Source organism: Apium graveolens, chromosome 1 (assembly GCF_009905375.1).
Source record: "Apium graveolens cultivar Ventura chromosome 1, ASM990537v1, whole genome shotgun sequence".
Classification (NCBI taxonomy): Eukaryota; Viridiplantae; Streptophyta; class Magnoliopsida; order Apiales; family Apiaceae; genus Apium; species Apium graveolens.
Window position 1 is genome coordinate 157941608 of NC_133647.1, and position 18778 is coordinate 157960385.

Below are 18778 nucleotides of genomic sequence, written 5' to 3' on the forward strand. Positions count from 1 at the left end.
TGGTTGATTATAATGTTGCATTACGTTAATTATAGTATGTTAACATGCAACAACAAACAACTAGTAGGGCGACATAATCAACTCTAAAATCAACTTTCGAACAAAAATTAAGTTCAAGTAATATTTAAGCTTGTAAAGGTTACTAATCTGAAAAATAATTTTTGAAACATAATTGCATTTTGAAGTTGTAATGATTGCAGATCGTATTTTTAAAAATAAAACTTAAAAAATCATATTTTGTAAATGATTTTTAAATAGGTAGTATTTTTGAAAAACTATATTTTTAAAAATGTATTTATAAAAACCCCTAAAATTTATTATCAAGTGATATAACAATAATAATAATAATAATAATTATTATTATTATTACATGGAATATTGGACTCCCCTGGGACCAAAGCTTACTAGACAAGAGCCCCTTGTGACAATGTAATACAGAGACGGACATGCGGTTCTTACAATACATCCAGATAAACACCGCTTCTCTCTCTCTCTCTCCCAAAAAAGCAATATAGATTAGGTGGAAAAAGGAGGGAACCCCCACTCTACAACTTCACCTAATCAAGCACGCCCATTATTATTTTTCTTCAGATCTCTCCCTAGTTGACATCTTTTTTATTTAATCTTTGAGATTTTTGAAGAGTTGAATTGGGTGTTTGTTGGTTTGTTGATTGCTTTCAAATGCACATAGTTGTTTGCTTTTAGTGTGTGTCAATGTCTGCTCCTTTGGCTTCTGTGGAGCGGCCTCGAATCGGTGCTTCAAATACGGTAATTCTTGTGATTTTGTTGTTAAATTTGGTGGGTTTTGTAAGATGAATGTCTTTTGTTGATTGTAGTTGATTAGAGTTGATTAGGTTCGATAAAGTTTAAGTCTTTATGAAAATTGTGATGTTGTGTATGGAGTTTGTGATTATTTTAGAGCCTCGGGTCTTTATGCAAACAGACTCTCTAGTTGGATATGGTTAAGTGGTTCCGGCTTCCGTGTGAGTGGTTCCGGCTTCCGTGTGATTAATGGACTGTGCCAATTAGGAAAATGTGTTTCTTGTTAGTTACCAAGTAGATGAAAACATTGCATTGTTTAGATTCAAACTGATTCTTATGATAAGTAATGTTTTAAGAAGCAACTCGACACTGTCATGACTCATGAAGATGTATCGGAATTGGAAATCCTCCACCCACTACTGTCATTGGTTAAATGTTCCATTTTTGTAAATTTTAATTCGAATTACGAATCTTTCTGTTCTGTTTATAGAAAATCGTCCTCTCTAACACCCACATCCTATAAATTAGCCAAAGGGACCACTATAGTAAGGACTTGGCTCTCAGTTCATGTGAATTGTTATCATTGATTATTGCATACTTGTTTTCTGTTAATTCACAAGTATATTTACATCTACTATACTTATAATGCAATAGTTTTGTTTGACGGATCTTTTTTAATTTAGGTTTTCAAAAGTGGGCCACTGTTCATATCGTCAAAAGGTATTATTTTCAAGCTTTCTTAATTACTTTTACAGTATATTTTTACATATGTGCAAATTGCAATTATATTCTTAATGCGAAGTAAAGCACTTGAGAGGTATTGCCAGTTACATCAAAGGTAAAACAATTGAGAATATTTGTCTATAACATCGGAGGTTGACAGGAGACTTATCCTATGTTGAAATTTGCGCATTTGATTTTTATTACGCCAGTGCAATTTTATCTGTTTATGTTAAAGAGGTTGCTTATTAAATATTTTTTCATTTTAAATTTTTCAACATGGAGGGTGCTAGGAATGGGTAGTTTGTGAAAAGAGCTGTCTAGACTTTCTGAAAGAGTGACCATTATAAATGGATTGGACAGGAGTGGAGGATGGAACAAAAGTTATAAATGCATACCAATAAAGTAGTACATATTTCATTCCATTCTCTCCTAGTATTATTTCGTCCACCAAACGGAGCGCAACGTCAACATATTTTTTAAACTAGCTTGTAGCTAGTATAAGTATGTCGCAAGTAGAAGTGTCTTATACACTTAATATGGAGGGTCCTATATTGATCCGTAAATGTCCACAAAATGTAGATAGTTTTAGGTTTGCAACTTTTACCCAACCTTCTGTCTCATCCCAACATTTTAACTTCATTGCTATTACAATAGTAACTTGGACCCGGTAACATAATGTTTCTTTTCATTTTTAAGTTGTGTAAACATACTAAAGTTTATCTATTACTGCAGTCTTGCATATGCAACATTCAAATAAATAGATATGAAAACTTATCTACATTCAACAAAATCTGATTACCGATTTCTCTTCACTAGTTGTTTATTCCCTCCCAGTTACCGAAATCATTATTTCATTATTCTAGCTTATGCACTTTGGGTTGTTCAGTTTTAATCCTTATTACCCTGATTTAACTAATTGTTATTTTATCTGGCTTATGAAAGGCTGTAGTGATTTAATTATTACTTGGTGGCTTTGAGTTGGTACTTGTGCAACGTAAATATGAACCGTTTGTTTTCTGTAACCCAAAAATCCACTACAAATGTATATACAGTTTTTCTAGAACTATGTCATCTAAAAATCTGCTTTTCTTCTTGTGATCATCTAAACCTTTATATATCTGCTCTGTTTGCAGGTCTAGGTTGGAAATCTTGGAAGAAACGTTGGTTTATCCTTACACGCACCTCTTTGGTCTTTTTCAAAAATGAACCAGTTAGTGTAGTCTTAATTTATGACTTTATTTCTTTATTTAAGCCTGCGAGTATTTTGTTATTTTATTACTTCAGTTATATTTTTACTTGTGTTATTTAGTTGACCTGTTCAGTGTTCATATATTTTTGGGAAAAAGAAATAGAAATCTTGGAAAAAAATTAGGTTCAGCTAGCATAGTGGTAAACTTGACCAAGATGTAGACCATGCAGTACGATGATATGATAAGTAGTGTGCTTCATTTGACTGATACTCAACCTTCAAGTTGCATACTAAACCTAAAATTTCATGCTTTATTCTATAAGAGTTTGGATACCTTTCTTTTCTTTATCATACTGAATATTTTGTGAACTATATATTGATGAGAGAATGGCTACTGAAGTAGTGAAATGGTGATACAAATTTATGTGCAGGTGTTTAGATGTGTTGTGAATTATATTGTTGACTAATGAACTGTTTGATACAAATGCATTTATGTATTTAATTTTTTCTAGACATTGTTATAAGGATCTTAGTTGTTGATTGCATGTGATATTTAAGTAATATGATTTGTCATCAACATCAAATTGATTCCCCATAATTTTCTTTTGTGTTACTTGTGCCACTACCATTGTGCCTTTAAGTTTATTCATGAATATGTGAAGCGAAAAATGAGTTGTGGAACATGATACACATACAGTTCTTATCACTGCATATATTCTCCTTGCAGTAGTCACATACTGGATAATGAATGATCTATAGCCATTAACATATTGGCCTCTACTCTCATACTAGTCCTTGTTTGAGCATTCAAAACTGATTACTCTGCAAAATTCTTCAGTCTGGAAATTTCTGTATTGCTTGCATGTTGTCCGATATTTGTTGTCTTGGTCTCGTAAACTAATGCATAATCATAATATTCACAGATTACATTGATATTTAGTTATATTCATTATTTTTGTTATTTGAATTAGAGCTCGCTTCCGCAAAGAGGCGGCGAAGTGAATTTGACATTGGGAGGCATTGACTTGAATAATTCTGGAAGGTATTGATGTCATTTTTTTCCCTCTGCTAATTGGTGCAGCTTATATTAGTGTTAAGTTGAGTCTTAAGGTATTTATGGCGGCTAATACAAGTGCTTTATATCCAGTGTTGTTGTTAGAGAAGATAAAAAGCTTTTAACTGTCCTGTTTCCTGATGGGCGCGATGGACGAGCATTTACTCTTAAGGTTATTGTTTATCTACTATTTTACAATTTTTTAGTACCTCGCCTTTTTCTGTTGATTTTATTTGTTCCTCAAGCTTTTAATCATATTATTCAGGCGGAGTCATCAGAGGAGTTGTATGAGTGGAAGGCCGCTCTGGAACTTGCTCTTGCACAAGCCCCAAGTGCGGCCCTTTCAATGGGACACAATGGGATTTATCGGAATGATGCTAATGATACAATGGAAGGGTCGTTCAATCAATGTTAGTACATATCTTGGTGTACATGTCTTTTTTATTTTAACTTTTCACTTCAATGTCTAGTATTATTGTCCAATCCTTTACATACTTTGTTCGCCTAGAAAGTGTATGTAATTTTGTAAATATTTAAATCAGGGAGAGAAAGACGTCCTGTTAAGTCTTTAGTTGTTGGAAGACCAATTTTGTTAGCATTAGAAGATATAGATGGTGGGCCGTCCTTCTTAGAGAAAGCTCTGCAATTTCTCGAGAAGCATGGTATGTAATATGACTTGCTGGAAATGAAGATTTTTGTTTGTATTGCTCTTTTGCTAAATTTGATATGAGGATTTTATTTCACTGCAACTGGAATCTGTAGTATGCTTGTTCTGACCTGTATTTTTTTTTGCACAATTGCTTATTCCTTTTTGAAATTAAGCTATAGTTACATCTTTAGCAATAACCTCCATTATCAGTTTAGTAGATTGTTTTTAGCATAGTTGTTAGCAGAGAGGTACTTTTACATAACTGGTAGATCTTTTTATTTCTATTTTTGTATTGCGTGAAGTAATTTATTAAAAAATCATCTTATTTGACATATAAATGAGTAATTTGAGTACTTAATTTGTGTTTTATTTTTGATAATATGTGATAAGCAAGCTGAATGTTTATAGGTAGGCTTCATTTTGTGCAGTTAACAATGTTTATGATTTTTTTTTTGTGTGTTTTTTTGTATTCTGCGACAGGAACCAAAGTAGAAGGAATTCTGCGACAGGCAGCAGATGTTGAGGAAGTGGATCACAGAGTTCAAGAATATGAACAGGGTAAGGATTTTATCTTTGAGGTTTAGAACGATTATTTTGGAAAAAATAATTAAACACAAGTCATACGTTGCAGGCATTGCTTTCTTTACCCATCAGTTTTACACCTCAATCACCAAAGTTTGACCATGTACCCTTTGACTAAGTTTTCAAACTGAAAATAGATATCCCTACTTCACTATAAATTTGTTATTTGCTTCTCTATACCCCAGTAGTTGTCCTTCCGTTAACTTTTGAGGCAAAACTTTGGCATTTATATATAAAACCATAACACATTTTGATTTCATAACAGTAATTGAGAATTGCGGTATGTGCTCATATCCTATTATGTTACGAATTAGTTGATAAACAATCAAATCAACCACAACAATATCTAGTAATCTTCTCTGGTTGTAGGCCCCTCCCTCTCTCTCTCTCTCATGTCCAAGTATTATTTATTTTCGTAACTGTAATTTTTCCTTTGTGCACATAACAAATTACAATACAAGGTGTGTAAACTGAAGCCTGCAGTTTTTGTTTCTAGGAAAGGTCGATTTTGGTGAAGACGAGGATGCTCATGTGATTGGTGACTGTGTTAAGGTATCAGTTTGTATCTTTCGGAATTGGAACAGATCTAATAAATTTGTGTTTTATAATTCCTGATGATTGATAGACCATGATTACACCCCGATGAAGATGAATAATATAGTGCCAGCAATATATTGAAAGGGAGTAAAACTGTAATTATGGGTTTGCCATCCTGTAATTATGGTGCTTTGATAGGCATGCATTTAGAATATTAAGAGATGATTCCTACATTTTAAATTAATTATTCAAAATACACTATTATTTACTATGAAGTGAATATATTTTGCAGCATGTTCTTCGTGAATTACCTTCATCTCCCGTTCCTGCTTCTTGTTGCAATGCTTTGTTGGAAGCTTATAGTAAGTGATTAGACCACTTCTTTGAATACTGCGTATAGGGTTCTGAGCTAGTGAAAAGCCATAACTGTGTATAATTTGCAGCATTGTGTTGCTTTTGTTTTTTTACTTTGTCCATCAAGTGTTCTTAAACTGGAGATTATTTGACGGTTTTAAAATTATGATGTATAGTTTGGTATAATACGAGATATATCATATTTGTTGGACCGATACCCAGAAATAATATCTAATGTAACACCTGCATACTGATGCATGGGTCAGTTTAACATCTGTTGCATTGGAAATCTAAGAAAGAACCTCTCTAATATAAGGAGAGAGACAGTTGATTTTCATCAAGTCATAGCATAATGCCCTAGGGCTGCCTTCTATGTTTGAAGTTCTGTTCCAGTACATTCAAATGTCATATTTTTTGTCTACCGTGCAGCCACTTAAACTTTTGGACACACTACTTCAGTAATAAGTAGATTCATTATCCATCCTATCGGTAATAATATATTACAGAGTCGGTACTGCACATATCAATCTTTGCAGCTATAAATATTACTTAGAATCCATTGTATTCCTGAATCCTGATACATTTTAGTGTGTTTGTTTAAACACTTTGGTGAACTATATGCTCTATTAAAAAGCGAACATCAAATGCGTTGGAATCTTAATGTTACATTGGTTGTAAACATTGACGTTTTCTTGATTTTTTATTCAGAGATTGAACCAAAAGAGGCTCGATTGAGTGCAATGCGGTCAGCAATATTGGAGACATTTCCTGAACCAAACAGACGGTTATTACAGAGGTTCTCTCTCTCTCTCTCTCTCTCTCTCTCTCTCTCTCTCTCTCTATCTCTCTACCCGCCCCCCCTCTATGTGAAAGGATGTGCTTTACATCTTTGTTTTCTACTCATTACCGATTTGATTCAGAGAAGTTTCTTGACTTGCCTGAAACAGTTGTGCTACATATTTGTAAAGTTTTCTAAACTTTGTTTTATTGAATTACAAAGATTTACAATTTTTATATACTAAAGTGAAAATCCTGTTTTCTGATTGATGAAATGTACTGAATGAATATAAATTTGAAAACATTCAAAATTATTATCTGCCAAGTACTCAATGAGTTAAGCCATCTGATCAGTTAGTATTCTAAATGTTAATGCTTATTTTTTTTTTCAAACTTGCTTGCTTTCTTATTAACGAATTTTCTGAAAATTCAACTTTATTTTGTGAATTTAGTATGGAAGTTTGACTTCAAAAATTTATTCGTAATTGGTAAAAAGAGGCTCTACAGCTAGCAAGATGTAATTATACCTATTATTTTTTTAGTGAATGATTCTTGATATGACCCTACAAATAAATAAATTAAGTTCAACTAGTACTTTGAATATAAAAGTTTTGCAATTTGTGATCAAAAATTAGAAAAAATGATCCTGTTTGCTAGTAAATTTTTATCGCGCTAAAATGTGCTGTAAAATCAGTTATTCTATTGTCTGCCATGTTAGCCCAACATATGAACGTATTGAACGCTTTCATGGGCTTAGTCAGCCCAATCCTATTCATCTGTTAAAGGGCTTGACAGTGCGAGCAGATGGGTAATTTGTTTCTACTGTTTAAACATTGATATTCTAAACGGACCTTATCATTAGTCATTGTGTTTTTTTGTGATTATAAATTGGCGAGTGTTATAATTTTCCAACTGCCTCGACAATTCTTGGGAGTAAGCATGTGTAGCAAAGTTATGCAATCCAATTTCTTGCAAGTTTACTAACATAAACCATAGTTGTCGAGGAGTGCTTAGGCAAGTTAAGCATTCAACTAGATAAATTTACTATATTTCTAATGTTATAATTTCACTCTGCTTATATTCGGTACAATGTATTATTGGGTGCTAACCTTCATAAACTTGTACTGTTAGTTTGAACAATTTTACTCATAACAAGAGTCTCAAAATTATAAAGCAGAAGTAAATAAAATCTATTTGATTTGATCAAATTATAAAACAGAAGTAACTACCGACTTGATTCACATTACACCATGACAACTAAAAGCTCCCTCCATATCTTTGTCAGCTTCTTTGCTAACATATTAAAAAGTGTTCATCTTTTCATTTTGATTTGCAGAATCTTGAAGATGATGCACACAGTTTCAATGCACTCTTCCGAAAATCGGATGACTCCATCAGCTGTTGCTGCTTGTATGGCTCCATTACTATTAAGACCTCTTTTGGCCGGAGAGTGTGAAATGGAGGATGATTATGACATGAATGGAGATAGTTCTGCTCAGCTTCTTGCTGCTGCAAATGCTGCCAACAATGCTCAAGCCATCATAGCGACACTTCTGGAGGAGTATGAAAACATCTTTGATGTGAGTTACTCAATTTCTGGTTCTTAATAAAAAATAGTGGGCTATCAATAAACTGTTTTTTCATTACTGTATGATGAACAAGAAACTTGTTAAATGGTACTTGGGGGTGAAATTCATGGCAGGAGTGGGAGGAGGCGGATTAGCAGAGTGACGTTGGATGTTTCTTATCTCTTTTTGTTTGTTGTAGATGTTATCTTGTTTTCTCATTGTCCCACTAGTTCTATCTACCTGAAAAAAGATTTCGTCTAGAATCTTATTTCACAACTGTTTATTGTAGAATCTTATCATCGCCAGTTTAATAGGTCTACTACATTAGCAGAGACTTGATTTTATCAAATCAATACTTTTGGAAAATCATTTAAGCAAATTAGTATGTTTATATCTGAAAGATAGTAGATGAAAGTTAAGCATTGGCGAAGAGAAAACCACTATTGATAAGGTTTTTTCTTTGCACAACAAAGGCTAATAATTTTTGTATAAATCTTTGAACAAGTTGAACTCGGAGATTTTTTATAAATAGAATTTTGCGCCACCATAAGAAAATGTGTGGGAGTCAGGGTTCTGGAATTTAGTTCTGCAATAGCAAATAAAGACTTGTTGAAAATGTTTCCATGATTCCCAGGCACTAGCTTAAAACTTTATGGATCAAAAGTTCAAGTTAAAATATGGAATGTTATTGTAGCCTAAGAATTTTGTCTTTTTGCAATTGCTTTCCGTTTATTTTTTATATGCAGAAAATTCTGCTTGTAGAGAACTCTAAGACATGCAATAAATAAAACCTAAGTTAAAGGGTAATTCAAGTGTTTGTGTTTATATTAAACTTCGATATGAGAAAAATTAGCTGAATTTTTTTCCTCATTGGTACTTTTATATAATGTACTAATAAGCTTTAAGTTTAAAAAATTTAAGTGTAAACAAACACGTCACATGACAACTTAAAGCTGATTGTGGCAGCTTTAAGCTAAACATGCTCCTTGTTCTTGATTTTCAAATAAATATTTAAAACATAAAAATGTAAGTTAGATTTGGTAATTTTGTAGAAGTGAATATGAATAGAATTTTTTTTGGCAAATCAGCACCAGTTCTTTGTGTTTATTAGAGAAATTACTTAACACTAATAAGGATCAAGTCTTGTATAAAGGATGAAGTCATGGAATTTTTTTAACTTGCAACGAGGATAAGGAGGTCGCCGGCCTATAGTAACAAGTGCCATCCAATCAAGTAACAGCATTAAAGGAAAATAACTTACTAGATAGGGAAGAAGCTGATATCTATGTGGAAACTATTAGCGATTTTTGGTAAATTTGAAAGATGGAGGTTCCACCATAGAGGGGTTCACTTTGTTGAGGGAAATATTAGGGGAAAGATTATGTATGTCTCTTGCGTATTTGGGCTATTTCTGTAAAGGACTTTAGATTATACTTCTTTGCCTGCTTCCAAAGTTTTGAAATACATTTTTCTTTATTAGGAAAAGATATAATAATCAGTGTCACCATTTTTGTTCCTTTCAACCTCTTTTTGTCTTTTGGATTGTTATCGCCAATGCAGCAATTTTCTGATATCAATGCAAAGAGAAATGAAAAAGAACGAGCACAGTAAACAGAAATAAGTAAAAAATAAATACAGCAATAATAAAGCACCTCCAAACAATATTAATGTTATACTTTTCTGTTGATATTTGATGAATATAGAAAGAAAATTACAGTTAGTGGTCAAAATCAGAGCAGAGAATTGTATTTTTATTATGGGAGCAAGTGTTTAGGTCGTCAATGTGTATAGAAAGGAGAGTGCTGCAGGCCTGAAAAGGAAAAATTGGAAAAAATATTGAAGTAGTTTTTATTAGAGTAGTAATTTATTGTTATTTCAAATACAGCAGTAGTACATTGTCAAATTAACTTGTTGCTTTTTGATATATATTCTTTTTTAATATTGTTAATTTGGTAGAAGTTTATAATGCTTTCATCATTTAGGAATTGTGGATGAAGATGTTATATGTATAGATTCATTACTCTATTATTTGGCTTGTGCTTTCATCTGTTCTGATCTACTTAATGTTATTACTTTTCAGAATGATGCAATGAATAGATGTTCAATCTCTGCCGAGTCTCAGATAGATAACACTGTTAGTGATGATTCAACTGATGATGAAACCTTGGACATTAAGAAAAATGGTTACCATGATGCAGAAAATGAAGTTGATCAAGAGACGGATGATGATCAGGATCGGGTCCTCAGTGGAAAGTTAAGTGAAACAAGTGGCTATGGTGGTAGCGATCTTTATGATTACAAGGTTGTGTCTTCGTCTCACTTCTGTATTCATCTCTCAAACACCCTTGTTGTAACTCACACTTTACTTGTGAAATGTAACTATGAACCCAAAATTATGTTTCAAATTGACATCTGGACATGCAAACAGATACAAAGGCCATTAAAGTAAATTTTACAAATGTGGATTCACTGATAAATAAACCAAGGATGTGATTGTCAATATATGTGGAATTAAATAAACCAAGGTAGTATTAGTTATGATTATAGCTTACATTCATTTATTTTCTTTATAATTACAATAAAATTGCATGAACAAATCAATTTTCTTCTGGTATCAGCGTGTCTATTTTCTTTCTTAAACTAGAGGACTTTTTAGAACTTATATATATATATATATCCGTTCCTTCTCGACTTTTAGGTAACAAGTACTTCTGAAATTTATACAATTTTGCAATAGAAACAGATCAGTATTTGGAATCTGATTCATGACCCTTGCCTATTTAGTGTAATATCCATCTTAGGTATCTATGACAAGAATAATGAGAAAGATCTGTTTGAAAAGGCCTCTATACAGTTCTTTCAAAAACTCTTCTCTGATTGATGTGAATGCGGTGGTGCTACTTTTTTCGTTAGTGCTTGATATTGGTAGAGGTACAGCAAGATAGTTAAGTAGTAATTTAATTTACAACGGTCATAACTTTGCTGTTGTGCTAGTTATGTTTTTATCTCTATTAGGTTTCTTATTTTTTTCGTCCGATTTGTTTATCTTTTCTCACAAGCTTCTGTATGTGCTATGTTGTCTAGGCCACCATTGAGGGCATGGCTTTGAGGTTTGATGAATGAATTTCAATGTTTTTTCTGCCAAAAAAAATGTAGTTCTAACTAGGGTTTGGGTAACTGAATAAGTTATTTACTTTTGTCCTAATCAGCTTCACCATATGGGTGAAACCAAAACAATTTCGTTTTGATCTATTAGTTGAAACATACGGGAAGGAGCTTTACTGGGGAACGGCTTCTTTTTTTTTGATTAAAGAAGACCTTTTGTGGTGGAGAGTGGGCATTGGTTCCGGGTGGTTAGGAGACGAGAGTGCACTAGGTTCTGTGCCACTAATTTGGCCGCTTTGTGAAAGAGTGTCACTGGAGGATTACGACTGGCAACCATGTGTATTTGTGCTTTATAATTAGGATGGAATTTGGTCGTGACTGTTGCTCAGTATGGAGCTTCTTAATATTTAGTTCTGAATTGTATTGTTTCCGTGTGGATATGGATTGGCTGGCAGATTAATTTTCCATTACATTTCTTATACTCATTTTTTGCAGGTTTCCAGTATCTTTTTAAAATCAATTTCTGATGTCTAAATTTACTTGGTTATTTAGGCATATGGAGGTGAGGATTCAGATGTTGGATCCCCTACCGATAAATTTAGTTTAGCAGCAAAGTCCAGTTCACATGCGGACTCTCAGCCATGTGCAGATTATCAAGCCAATGAATCACATATGTTACAAAATAAGGCAGGTGAGAATAGATTAAGCACTTCTCTTGCATTACCTGGTGGTGACTCTTATCGGTCTATGGGGCAAATTCTATCCTCGCTAGATAAAGAGCTACCTTTACCAGTCTCTAGACCGGTAATAAGTAATGAAAAGTCAACTACCAAACCTGCAAGCTCCAATCTCAATCCTAAGCGGTCAACAATTTGGGGAAGAAATAGTGTAAGTTGTTTACGATTTGGTAGTGTCAGTTGCCCTGTTATTTGGTTATGCATGTATAAACTTGCGTCATGCAGATGCTTCTTCATGCAGTTATTATCTCTTAGAGCTTGAACTACTGCAGGATCATATATCTCTTTTATGTAGGGGACACGTATTCTAGTACTTGAGATCAATTACATTAAACTTATCGAGGGCATTATAGAAAATAGGATCTGACATAGCGAGTTGCTGAAAGATAGTTATTTTTGGAAGTCAAGATGTTGAAGGTTGCAGAGTTGCAGGATAGTACAGAGAAAACACTAGATGGAGAAAACTGAATAACATGTATGCAATGGAAAACGAAACATAAATTAACAATCCAATGCACTCACCAAGTCAGATCGTATGATAACAAGAGATGTACACAGAAATTGTGAATATGTAGTGTTTAATTGTTTAAACAATTAAAGTTTAAGCCTTAAGGAACTCTAAGTGTTGATCTATAAATGTTAGGGTTTTCTGTGTTCATATGTGTAACATTAGGGTTCAAATCGCCATAAGCCTCGTGCTATTTTGCAACTCATTTTTATTCTGAATGCTGTTGAGAACACATCTCTTTCTTCTTTCAGGCCAGGAAGACGCCCTCAATGGAATCGGTTGATTCTTCTGGAGAGGAAGAGTAAGTTCTTAGATGTTGTATATATAATTGTGTATGGGTAGCATTACTGGTTCAAAATTGAGTTCAATGGTTCAAGTTAAGTGTGTCAAAATTTGAAGTTATGTTGAAGATTGACTTTTCACAATCTTTACATTTTACCAGTGGCCATCTTGAGTTGCGGTTTTATAAGCTACACCTTTCAGAAACATTTGAAAACTCCTTCTCTTTAGGTGTCTTCTTCAGAAATCCTAGAATTTCTATTTAAGCTTTTTAAAAGACACGAGTAGATTGGTGTATGTTAAGATATGTCTCTTTAATTGTGCTGCAATGATTATGATTATATAGAAATTAATTTTGATGAAATGTTTGTAGCCTTGCTCTCCAGAGGCTTGAAATTACAAAAAATGAGTTGAGACACCGAATTGCAAAGGAGGTATGAGTGACTCGAAAGCCAAATTCCAGCATATTGAATTGTGCAAGGCATTCTTTAATATATTATCTTTGTTTTCCTATTCTAGGCTAGGGGAAATGCGATATTGCAGGCTAGCTTGGAGAGGAGGAAGCAAGCATTGCATGAGCGTCGCGTAGCACTTGAGCAAGATGTATGTCTAAAATCGTAGAACTTAATCAAAACCAATTTAATTGTCATTGTCATGGTTGATTACTTTCTGTTTTATATGTTTAGGAATCTTTATTTTTTCTATTTTGTCATTCCATATTTTTTGTTTATTGCCAATTTTCTGTATCATGTCTAGTTACTTTCTTTTTCATATGTTTGGGAATCTTTGTATTCTCCATTTGGTCCCTTGTATTATCACTTATGTTGTTTTCTTATGGATATTTTCCTTTTTTGTTCACTCTAGGTACCTATCGATGTACTTGTACAGCTGTGTGCTTGCACGTCTAATAGCATTTTGCTAACATAACAGTGTGTTACTTGTATATTATAATTATAGTTTTGTACGTTGCTGGGACTTTGTGGTTAGTTAGTGTTTAACCGGTTACCCAAGGCACCCACACCTACGTTTACACTTCCTAGGTGTTTTTCTAAGAATATATGAACACACACACACACGTATGTCCGTGCAGTCATGTGAGATTCTTTGAGAATATTCAATCATGAATAGTTATGTAGTTATAGAATAGCACTCCTCTTCTCCCTGCGCTTCGCATTGATCAAACCAGTTACATTATGCTCCCTTAACTGCCGGATTTATGAACAGAAAAGCACTAGTATCGAACTCTATGCATCCTGAATTATATTAATTTGCTGTTCCTTGGAGTTGCCGTGAGTTAAATTCCAATTTCCGCAGTTTAAATGTTAGGGTGCAAGAGACTGAAATCTTAACCTAATGGCACTGAGCTATTATGTCCTCCTTTGAGTTTTAACTTGTTATGATAGGTTTTAAGACTTCAAGAGCAGTTGCAAGCTGAGAGAGATTTAAGGGCTGCACTCGAAGTTGGCTTAAGCATGTCTTCTGGCCAATATTCAGGATCTCGTAGTATGGATTCAAAGGTTGTATGTCTTTAAAAAATGGCATCCTTATGTTTTTATCATGTTGTAGGCTGTTCTTACAAAATTTGATTTAATGTGTAGACAAAGGCAGAGCTTGAGGAGATTGCTCTTGCTGAAGCTGATGTTGCTAGATTGAAACAAAAAGTTGCGGAACTTCATTATCAACTTAATCAGCAACGTCAAAATCACTATGGCTCCCTGCCTGATGCCTGTGATCGCCACCAGCATGTTAATAATAATCATAATACTCAACAGTAAGTCTGAAATCCATATATTTGTCCTTTTATTGGACTAATAGAGTTGTGATATTTTTGTAATATTTTTGCAGTAAGTTATTTTGCATGTTTCTGACCTCTTATTTTGTGGTATGTTTGCAGGAAATATTTTCAGCAAGATTTTGATACATCACTTGCTTTTGTTAATTATGAGAGGAAACAAAGAATAGAGGTAAACTATCATCCTTGTTAATCTATCAATAAAATTGTCTGCAGAACTCAGTGTGATAGAACCTCTTCAAAAATGTTATCATAGAACCTTGAGATGTGTGCAGTCCCAACCCTCCCCATCTTACGTGAACTGATCCCTTGGAAATAATGGATGTTATCCTTATTGCCATTAAGTTGTATTCTTAAATACATCTTGCTCAACTATCTCAGTGAGACGTGTTCTTGTTTTCTAGTTAACGAATATGTTATTTGAAGTGTTTTTACATGGACAAACACGAAGAACTTTGGGGATTATTGATGGATCCAGAAATATATTTACTTTTAAGGTTCTAGTATGGCAAACATTTTGTGGGGCGCTCACCTCAGCCTAATTTCTATAAAATCAATCCAATCACTGTAGGAGTGTAAGAGGTTTTTATATTGTATAATTTTTTTAAAAACCTAGTATCCTGTCTGAATCACAAATAGTGGTTCTGTTAATATTTAACTATTTTCTGACCTAAGAAGAGATCATAGGAGGATCCATATTGTAGGTATCTTGGAATGAAGATATGACAAAGCGTCAGTAACTTCAATTTCATTCCAGACAATACAATAATTGATATATGAGTCGTTCTTTTCCAATTACCTCACACACTAAAATATGAGGAAAGATGCCAGAAGAGTTAATTGGTGTAATTTGCCAATATCTGCAGGAGACTTCATTGGGAAACAGGAATTTAAAAGGACAAGGATTGACATCGATTAGCAGCAATAGGCAGCCTGTACGGAAGCAATTCATGGAATCAACAAGTTTTAGTGATTCTAAAAGTACCGAGGGCTCGGCAAGTATTTCGATGAATGATTTCGGGGCTAAGTCTGCCTCTGTCACTTCCTCATCAAGGGCAGCAGAGGTTAGTCCTAGAAAATTATATCATGCATTCCTATCTGTATTTGATCCTCATCTTATATGTAAATCAATGGCAAGTACTCTGCTAAGTGCACAATGGTTCCAAATTATCTTGACTTTGAGTAGTCAGTTAACTTGTACACAAGTTTAAAAGGGAAGCTTATTATTAAAAGTCGTTTTAATTTGATGTAGTGTTTACTACCGCAGAGTTTCAACTAGATTGATGAGGAAATTTTTGCAAGTAATTGATTTGAAAAGAATGAAAAGAACTGGGCATACAATATTGAGGAAGTATTTTAATGAACCGTATGAAGTATGTTTGGCTTGACTTATAAGCTGGTGTCATTTTTTATTATGTCATTTAGTATCTAACTGGCAAGGTACATTATACCAAACATATAACAACATCCGAGTACAACTATCCAACCACATAACTATTACTTTTCTTCAAGTGATTTGTATTAAATGAATTCAAAAGGCAAGTACTTTCATTTTATAAAGAGTACAACATAATCCTGTGTTTGGAAGTCGTTAAACAAACTATCAATATTTCATTGGTGCCAGTTATATGCTCCTTAGTTAAGTCATCTCATTTGAATTTTAATGTGTGTCAAAGGTGATGGATTATCCCAGGCATCAATCTGTAGCTTCTTCAACCCTCGTCGAGTTGACATCACGTCTTGACTTCTTCAAGGAACGTCGTTCCCAGTTGATGGAACAACTCCACAGTCTAGATTTGAACAATGGAACAGGATCTCCACAAGATTTTGCTTATCAACCATCAACACCAAACTGGAGTTGATAGTGAAACGGCACTCGAAACTCCTGGCTGATCTCCTGACACCTGTACATTCTTCTGCCTCACTGCCTCCCAGCACATATTTTTATTCCTTGTAACATTGCTTCTCCCCTGAATATTGTTTTATTCCGAATTTCTTCCAATGCTCAGGCGAGATTTTGTTTTTATAATTTAATAGGTCCCCATTGATGTATTTGTAAAATATTAATCATTTTAGATGTTTTTTATATAGATGTAAAATGAGTTAAAGAGAACAAACCTTGGAAAGAAAGATGCTACTCTTTTGTTTTCATAATTTAATTGGTCCGCATTGATGTAGAAGAATAATAGAATTGCTTTCTTGTGTATGTATTTAAAATATATGGTGAATGTTTCTGGATCCACTAATACATGAGAGTTTCATTACTAACATATTATCTCTTAATTATTTTTGAACTTTTTGTCTTTTACTCCCAAAATCCAATTGTCTCGTATGTGTTGAAATTCAAATTAGTATTTTTTTTTAAAAAAAAGTAGTTAGGTTGATATAATTATAACTACAAACAGATATTAATTTATATATAAAATAGAATAATACAAGTTTATTTAAATTTGCTAACTCTCTTATACAGTATGTACAAGGGTCCTAAAATGATTATCAAATATTTTACATATTACACCTGATGTCTTTTAATTACTATTATTCAGTATTTATCTATATTAGCTTGCGACTGGTCTTGGTTAATATTTATATATTTTATTTCTATTTTATGTAATTTTATTAAAATTTTATATAAATAATTAAATATTAAATAATAATTATATAATTATATTTTTATTGTGTGTAATTTTAAGTTAAGTTCAAATAATATAAATATTATATGTTTGATGAGATCTGTGTAAATGTTTGTTGTTAATGAGATTCGAATATGAAAACTTATATGAAAACTTATATGTATCTTTATAAAGAATTATATAAATGTATCTTTATAAAGAATTATATAAATGTTTGTTGTTAACGAGATTCAAACCTGAAAATTTATATGTATCTTTATAAATAATAATATAAATGTTTGTTGTTGACGAGATTCGAACTAAGAACTTGTGTAATACATTTTTTTAGTATTTGGATCTAAAGGCCCTGATTATTTGATTAAGATGATCCTACAGGCAAGATGAACATAAATAACCAAAATGAGGGGTTAATCAAACTATAAATTATATTTAATTCCTGTTATTATATAGTATAGTATATAGTATAGATTACTCACGGTTCTAAGAATTCCCAGTTTATCAATAATTAATCCGCGATCGATTCTCTTCGAGGCACGTGCTCGATACATTTCAAAATTTATTTAATCTTTATGTATTCTTCTTGATCAGTATATGTATAAACTATTATATATAAAATACAATTTCAATTAAATTTAAATAACCATAAATTAAATAATATGATAAATATATATTGAATATTAAATTATAAATTACTAATAAAATAAGGATATTAAAATTAAATATTATTTAAAATTTTAAAATGCATTTGATTTTTCCTCCGAATAATCCATGATTCTCCGGTTAATCCTAAATCGATATATGGACCGATCTTTTTCGATCATCGATTTTAATAACATTGATATTACTATAAAATACAAAAAGTTATAAGTTTTGTCGGCAATATAAAATCAAAATGATGAGAACAGTTAAGTGTAATATTAAAATTTGTTATATAAAAGAGTTCAAATCCTACCAATAATATATTAAAATGATCATTTTCAATTTTAGTTTTAAAATTGGTTAAATAATTTATAAATAAAATATATTAAAAATTATCCATACAAGACACTCCCTCCGTCTCATAATAATAGCATTTTTTGAAATAATTTTTTTTTACCGCAATATATATCCATTTTTCAAATTTCAATGTAAAAATATGACATTTTCTTGAATTACGCACATTCTCAAAAAATTGTATCATAAATTACATTCTCTCCGCACGGCCCTTACCTGATCCCCGCTTTGCTGGAGATGGGGAATCGAGAATTTCTTCGAATAAAGGGCGGGGATCGGGAAAACTTCGTGTAAAATTTTGGGGATCAGGCAGGTTCGGTTTTACCTTTATCCCTATTTTAAATAAAATATTATATATTATATATATATCAAATAAATAATTATATAATGAAATGTTGTAATATTTAATTGTTAATCCACTCGTTAATTTAAAGTTTATATATCATGATATTATTTTATATTAAAACAAATTCTTGTCAATTATTGATATTATAAAAAAATTACGGTTTAAAGGTAGTATTAAATTTAAAATAATT

General features: G+C 32.5%; 1 protein-coding gene across 3 annotated transcripts; it reads left to right on the forward strand.

Moving 5' to 3' along the window:
- The first annotated feature begins 430 nt into the window (after positions 1-430).
- Positions 431-16833, forward strand: LOC141668747 (rho GTPase-activating protein 7-like). Of its 3 annotated transcripts, XM_074475757.1 has the most exons (23): positions 431-768; positions 1446-1482; positions 2619-2695; positions 3646-3716; positions 3822-3900; positions 3994-4138; positions 4271-4390; positions 4858-4935; positions 5456-5511; positions 5789-5858; positions 6559-6646; positions 7964-8207; positions 10276-10497; positions 11853-11991; positions 12073-12188; positions 12797-12846; positions 13198-13258; positions 13344-13427; positions 14228-14341; positions 14423-14595; positions 14719-14788; positions 15483-15680; positions 16293-16833. In XM_074475757.1, exons 1-23 carry the CDS (start codon positions 715-717, stop codon positions 16476-16478), a joined length of 2532 nt encoding a protein of 843 aa, XP_074331858.1. In that variant the 5' UTR covers positions 431-714; the 3' UTR covers positions 16479-16833. The 3 variants fall into 3 exon arrangements, with proteins under 3 accessions (XP_074331858.1, XP_074331849.1, XP_074331866.1); XM_074475748.1 differs by having other exon boundaries at positions 11853-12188; XM_074475765.1 differs by lacking the exon at positions 12073-12188 and having other exon boundaries at positions 11853-11987.
- Positions 16834-18778: the final 1945 nt, after the last annotated feature.

Excerpts from the sequence above, each read along its gene's own strand:
- LOC141668747 (XM_074475748.1), top strand. The coding sequence starts at position 715 with ATGTCTGCTCCTTTGGCTTCTGTGGAGCGGCCTCGAATCGGTGCTTCA. Across the intron at positions 3,717-3,821 it reads GACTTGAATAATTCTGGAAG|TGTTGTTGTTAGAGAAGATA; the intron begins GTATTGATGTCA and ends CTTTATATCCAG. Across the intron at positions 13,259-13,343 it reads GACACCGAATTGCAAAGGAG|GCTAGGGGAAATGCGATATT; the intron begins GTATGAGTGACT and ends TTCCTATTCTAG.